General features: G+C 35.8%; 1 protein-coding gene across 1 annotated transcript; it reads left to right on the top strand.

Annotated features, from left to right (window-relative positions):
* The first annotated feature begins 11 nt into the window (after positions 1–11).
* Positions 12–6,519, top strand: lhx2a (LIM homeobox 2a). Its single transcript, XM_039689307.2, has 6 exons — positions 12–287; positions 753–796; positions 2,323–2,513; positions 3,549–3,892; positions 4,532–4,719; positions 5,842–6,519. The coding sequence occupies exons 1-6, from the start codon at positions 266–268 to the stop codon at positions 6,106–6,108; spliced, it is 1,056 nt and encodes a 351-aa protein (XP_039545241.2). The 5' UTR covers positions 12–265; the 3' UTR covers positions 6,109–6,519.
* Positions 6,520–7,038: the final 519 nt, after the last annotated feature.

Here is a 7,038-nt window from a genome sequence, read left to right as displayed (position 1 = left end):
GCTATTTCTTCATAACTGATTTCTAAAATGACTTTCAGTATAAACAGTAAGATGCACGCGGGAAAACAGCGATAACAATAGCTGCTGTCTGTCTCTAAGCGCGCAGGACAAGCCTATTATTTAAAAGTGTTTAAGGCGACAGATCTTCACAAGCCCTGATACTGCACGCATGCAACTACACCCCGTCCACTCTTACCGAAAGGAAACGGACAACTAAAGACGGCAAGACTACAATTATAGACAACTGGACTTCCATGACCGGGATATGGAGAAAGGCACGCGCACAGGTGACAACCCGCAGCTTCTGTATGCATCTCCGCGCATCCAGCCTCGATCCGGGATCTGTTCGATGTTGTCGCAAACTTTCTGATTGCATTTACATTTAGACTACTCTGGTTTGTTAGCTAGTTGTGGACAAGTTCTTTAAACAGATTAGAGCCGGTTTAACTTGGACCACAAGTATGGCGCATAGATATCCTACATGTTTTTGACAAGAGATTGTTAGCTATTTCACATAGGCTACACCTACACCTGGGATGGATGGATGGATGGATGGATGGATGGATGGATGGATGGATGGATAGATGGATAGATGGATAGATGGATAGATAGATAGATAGATAGATAGATAGATAGATAGATAGATAGATAGATAGATAGATAGATAGATAGATAGATAGATAGATAGATAGATAGATCTATTCATATCATCATTTCCCAATAATAAGTAAAATATTCACATTGTGCTGCAGGAGAGGAGCTATCAGCTGCTACTATCAACATGGAAAACAAATCAGTAAGTTATTCATTTTATTCTCAACTCCAACTTTTTTATATAGCCAATTATTTTAATTTGCAGCAATGTAGCCTAATGAGTTTTGTACATTTTTACAGTATTTTATTTGATAGGCTACATGGTTTACAGTTTTGTACAATAAGTCAATATATAGCATTAAGACAATTCATTAATATGAAAAGTGGCAATTCTATTTTAAAATAAGCCTATATTAAAAGTAAAATTCATTATTAAAATGACCGATATTGCTATTTAACTGTAGGTTATTGGTTTAGGACAAATTCTAAATCATGTTTTTAATATTCTCCTAAACAACAAATAGACTACAAATTCATGATAAGAAAGCTTTAAAACATTATTTATTCCTAAATAAATAAATTTAATTAAATTCACAAATTAACAGAAAATGCATGTTTCTACAAATTACAATTTAATGTCATTTAGACAATTTGTTGTGAGATGTGACTGTCCAAGTAATGTGCATCAGAAATGTATAGTTCTATAAAAATCATGCAGTTTGCTTACATCATGCATTAATTTAGGCAGAAATGATCTAATTAAAGTAGTTATTAAGTTGTTATCATAATTACAATATATAGAAAATCTGGCAGTTGCGTAAGTTGATTCAGAGTTGGTGTTGGCGTCATCTCTTCACAGGGGATCGGTCATCCCCTGAGACAGAAAAGCAAATGGAAAATAATTAGCGTATAGCTGCTGTTCATAACATTTCAGGCAAATGATAATCATGTGCATTTGATCTGATATAAAGGTTATGAGATGAGTTATGTGAATGCTTGGCTAAAGAGATGTGTCTTTTATCTAGATTTGAACTGGAAACCATTTGAACCATTATGGAACTTACTTAAGATGGACTATGATGCTATTCTACAAACTTTGCTGGATTATTTTCCTGTTATCACTGGATAAAGATGCTTTGAAATAGTCTGCATTGTAAAAAGCGCTATAAATAGCCTAAAGGTAACATGACTAGGGTGATAGAAGATCAGTTAAATACACTGGAGCCAAACCGTTTAGGCCCTTAGGTCAGTAGCAACAAAATAATTAAAATTAATAATACTACCTGAGATGATCAAATTGGTGTTATATAATCATATTTTATTTACCTGGTAAGAATTATAGCTGCATTTTGGACTATTAGCTTGTTTATTGAAGATGCAGGACACTCATCTGCAGTACTGTAATCTAGAGGTCCTGAATTCATGATAGCTTTTCTGCATCAGAAACAGATAAGCTGGAAGAAGGTTGTTTTTATATGGTTTACAAAAGACAAGTACATAAACAGTAGCCTACATAGCCTAATTCTAGATGCAAAATGTATTCTAAGAGATTTTGCAGCTATTAGCTACTGGTCCAAAAAGTCTTTAAAATATTCAATTCACATATATGGCAAATTTTAATAATGCTGTTAGGCAAAAACATTTTCTTTCAACAGATTTCTGTCAAATATATGGCAAATGGGATTTAGGATGTTTGATAACGATGGTGAATGTTTAATGGTGTTCCAGGACCCGGACTGTGAGTCACCAGTGTGCGCGGGCTGTGGCGCGCGGATCTCGGACCGCTTCTACTTGCTCGCGGCAGACAGACGGTGGCACGAGCGCTGTTTGAAATGTAGCGCGTGCCACGCTGACCTGGAGTCAGAGCTCACGTGCTTCAGTAAACACGGAGACATTTACTGTAAGGAGGACTATTACAGGTAAAATAAATGTAGCCTATAGCTGAACGTTGGGGTTGTTATATTCAACATCGAAATTAGACCAAATTGTTACTCACTGCATTGATATTAGTCTATAGAAGACCGCGTTTAGTCACGATTTTACCCCAGCGAAGGTTTATTTGTGATATTTTTTTTTTCAAAAAGTTGTTCACAAAATTCACAGAAAGGATGGAGCTAATTTAACAAACGTTGACCTTTCACCCCAAAAGCGGGGTAATTTGTCACAATGTAAACCCGCTGTTCATTGACACCAATTTGAGTACAGCTATAGCATTTCATTTCATCTGTAAAAATAAATAAATACAGGGTTTCTGCAGGTCTTAAAAATAATTCTTAATTCAACATTACACAAATTAAGGCCTTAAATCAGAGCAGAAAATCTAAAATTCATAAAGTAAGGGAATTAATGTTGCATGCATTGCAAAATAAATATTATCTTCCTCAGTATTCCAATAAAACTATCAAAAAAACTATAACCTCCTTAAATCGTGATATATTTACTTGAGATGCAAATGTAGTGAGTTTATGCTTAAAACAAGAAACACATATCTGTCAATAAGTCATGAAAAGTTAAAAAAAATTAAGTTAATATTTCTAAGCCCACTGGCAGATATCTGTTCTTGTTTTAATCACAAATTCTCTTCATTTTGAAAGAAAACAAGACAGTTTTTTGCCAGAGAACAAGACACATTTGACACAATATTTTATGTAATTTTGCATCTTCTCAAGTAAATGTGTCATGATTTAAGAATCTTGGTCTTTAAAGGTCTTACATTATAGCCTTCATAAAACCTGCAGAAACCCTAAAAAGGTCTACAACATCTTTAAAATTATAGCCTAATTATGAAATCATGAATCAACAAAAATGCAAAAGATGCTAAATACCAAACCATTGTTCTGCATGTGACAACTTGCCCTTACAACTTATCCAACATCCCATTCCTGAGTTTTCACAGTTCACACATGTGTAAAGCTTCTTAATAAAGCCAAACAATGATGTCTTCTCTTAAGTAGTAGGTTTTCTTCACAAAGATGTGCACGGTGTCACCTGGGAATCTCTGCTGCAGAGATAGTAATGCGCGCCAGGGATCTGGTGTACCACTTGAGCTGTTTTTCCTGTGCCACCTGCAACAAAGTACTATTCACTGGAGATCACTATGGGATGAGGGAGACGTCAGTGTACTGTCGGGTACATTTCGAGATGATGCTACAGAAGGACTGCCTTAAGGATTTGTATTATTCTGACGTGGCTCCAATAGAGCTAAACAGCACTTACAATGAAGGGACACCTGTGCGCAGAGGACGGGCCCGGAAGAGGAAACATGTTGATGCCGCTGACCATGGGACTTATAACTCAGGTAATGCATTTTAGAGATTAGCATAATTGTAGCATAATTTTAAATATTTTCTAGTGCTGTCAAATCGATTAATCACGATTAAGTTGCTCTTCTATTAGCTTGAATCAGTCGGCTCATATCAATTACCATGCTAAAAATCTCCAGTTGTCATGATAGAAATATATATACACACACACATATTATGTAAACACAATATTTTATGTTAGATGTGATTAATCATGATTAATTAATTTGACAGCACTAATATTTCCATTAACTTACAGGTTATAAAGTTTATTGTAGCTATGTTTTTCCTGTCTTTTAATACATTTGGCCAAAATCTTGTGTTATAAAAGATGAGTTACATAGGCTGTATACACAGGCTGTAATATGAATACAATTCAAAAATAATTAAATAGTATTACTATATAAATATTATAAAATGACTTCAGTATATTATGTTCTACACAAAACAGTTCTTAAAAAAGTATTTAAGAGTAAATCGTCATAGTTGTGCAACTTTGTTCTCAAGTAAATGTCTGCAGAAGATGAAACTGAGAAGACAGTGTTTGCTATTGTTGACTATAATGCCATGCCCTATAATGCCCTGTATCAGTGAGTCATATCAGTGATGATTAACTGTGTGTGCATGTGCTCTAGACGTGAGCGATATGGGTGTGGAGCTGTCGGAGAGAGTGAGCTGTCAAAAGTCCAAACGCATGAGAACGTCTTTCAAGCATCACCAGCTGCGGAGCATGCAGTCGTTCTTCACCCACAACCACAATCCAGATGCCAAAGACCTCAAAGAGCTCTCCCAGAAAACCGGCCTCACCAAACGTGTGCTCCAGGTCAGAAAAAACATCACTGGGAGTTGAAGAGAATGACCTCTGTTTGAGTTAGATATACAGTGGGCACCAAAAGTCTGAGACCACGTCGAAAATGTGTCATTAAAAATTCGATGTAACATTTAAAAAAAATGCATAAGAAATATTCGAGTCTGAATTATTTGTAGATCACTAATCAAAGTAAATTTGTAACATGGGTCATGTGACTCTTTAGATGGTCAGATTCTTTTTTACAAGTTCTGCAATGATAATTTCACTAAAAATAAAGTATAGTTTAGATTATTATAATGTTCTTAATTTCACTAAAAATAGCGTTTTTACTGGCATTGATAGTTCTATGAAGAATCTTTAACATCCATGGAAACATTTCATTGTACAAAATGTTACTTTTATAGTTTAGATTATTATATTGTTCTTTACACTGAGGAAAAAAATGATCCTTTTAAGAACTGTTGACTAGGGAAGAAAAATTGCCTAGGTAGGGTAGGCAATTTTTGGAAGGGTTAGCAATAGCAAGCTAGCTTTGAAAGCATGAGATCCCACCCTCCTTTCAGAGCATCTTCAAAGCCACGCCTCCTTCAAAACACATGAAAAAGAGTTTGCAAAATGTCACGAGACGAAAGACGGCGTTAAACTACCTCCTGTCTCAAAGCACATATCATACAGTAATAATGAACATAAACAACTTAAAGATCCCTGACCTGTTACTGACCTGTACCATTGAAACGCATACATTTGAGTCTCAAACCGCTCTGTGTATAACGTGCTGTTTCGGTTGCGCTTCTCTGTGACTGACGTCTGTCGCTGATGATGTGTGATGACTGCGTGAGCTGTGACCAGTGAGTGATTGCTATCAGGATGTGAAAAGACTGTCAACCAGCATAACAAAAGAAAATTCTAGAACAAATCACCTAAATAGTTGAACCTTAAAAAGTTGAACCTTATTCTTGTACATACAGGCCCTGTAACACTTTTTAACTCCTCCGCTGACAAATCTCGCTGATCAGTTCGATCGAGCCACAGCCGAAGTCAAACCCACCTAAAAATGTCTCATTCCCTCCCTCACTGATATACGTAAATAAGCCTAATGGAGTCAAATCCTCATGGTGTCTTTATTTTCTGCAGGTTTGGTTCCAGAATGCCAGAGCAAAATTCAGGAGAAACTGTCTATATGAGGAGAGGGTGGGCGTGGACAATGTTTCTGACAATTCCACCATCACGTCCCCATCGGTGCCTTCACCTGAGCTTTCTCACGGATCCTTGAGCCCATCAAGCCCCAACACCAGCACTGGCACCTTTCCATCTCAACACACACACGCAACACAAAACACAACACCATTAGCCATTCACAATGTACACTCCCCAATTTCTTCAGAGTGTCTCTACCAGTAGTTTTTGATTGTTGTTATACTATATTATCTTTAAAATGAGTGTATTTGTTAGGCTTGTTGGAGTCTTTGAAGCAGCACCAGCACACAGTAAAAGAGAAGCCACCTCCAACATTATGTCGACTGCTGTCATGCTATTTCAATATGGCTATATGTTCAAGGTGGAATACTTACTAAGTATGTACAGTATTCTGTATGGTATATTGCATTTTAAAAATAGTTTGTTGAAATGCAATATCGTATGCAAGCATGAATGTTTCAAACAGTCGCATGTTAAATTGTTGTCACATGAAATCATTGTGTTGTATGTCGGCAAATTGCATCCACATGTCACATTAGAAAATGTCTGTATGGTTTATATAGAAATGTCTCATTTCCATTAGTAAGATGCATTTGCAACGATTCATTAAATTAATAAAAAGTGACAACATTTATGTTACAAAAGTTTTCTTTTTTTTAAATAAATACTTTTGAACATTCTATTCATCAAAGAATCCTGAAAAAAAAGTATGGTTTCCATCAAAATTTGAAGCAGCAAGACGGTTTTCAACATTAAGACTAATAAGAAGAAATGTTTCTTGAGCAGAAAATCAGCAGATGATTTATGAAGGATTATGTGGAGTAATGATGCTGAAAATTTGACATTTTAAAATATATTAAAAATAGAAAACAACCATAAACACACATAGTAGCCTAGTTCACCCATGCACAGAGAAAATCAGATTTGAACTCTCTGAACAAGATCAAAAAGCTTTAAATAAAGTATCCACATTCTGGGGGGAAATATATATGTTTGTTTATTCAAGTTTATTCATCTCTGGAGTGTGTGGTGTTTGATTATATGTTTAGTGGCGTGTGTGTACTCATGTGTTTGCTTGTGTGTGTGAGAGTTTATGAGTGTAAAGTTTGTCCTGGGTAATTATCCTGATCCCTG

Source organism: Pimephales promelas, chromosome 19 (genome assembly GCF_988280905.1).
Source record: "Pimephales promelas chromosome 19, fPimPro1.hap1.1, whole genome shotgun sequence".
Lineage (NCBI taxonomy): Eukaryota > Metazoa > Chordata > Actinopteri > Cypriniformes > Leuciscidae > Pimephales > Pimephales promelas.
The sequence above is the reverse complement of the archived record's forward strand: the minus strand, read 5'-3'. Positions and strand labels throughout refer to the sequence as shown.

Excerpts from the sequence above, each read along its gene's own strand:
- lhx2a (XM_039689307.2), top strand. The coding sequence starts at position 266 with ATGGAGAAAGGCACGCGCACAG. Across the intron at positions 797-2,322 it reads TCAACATGGAAAACAAATCA|GACCCGGACTGTGAGTCACC; the intron begins GTAAGTTATTCA and ends ATGGTGTTCCAG. Across the intron at positions 3,893-4,531 it reads CCATGGGACTTATAACTCAG|ACGTGAGCGATATGGGTGTG; the intron begins GTAATGCATTTT and ends CATGTGCTCTAG.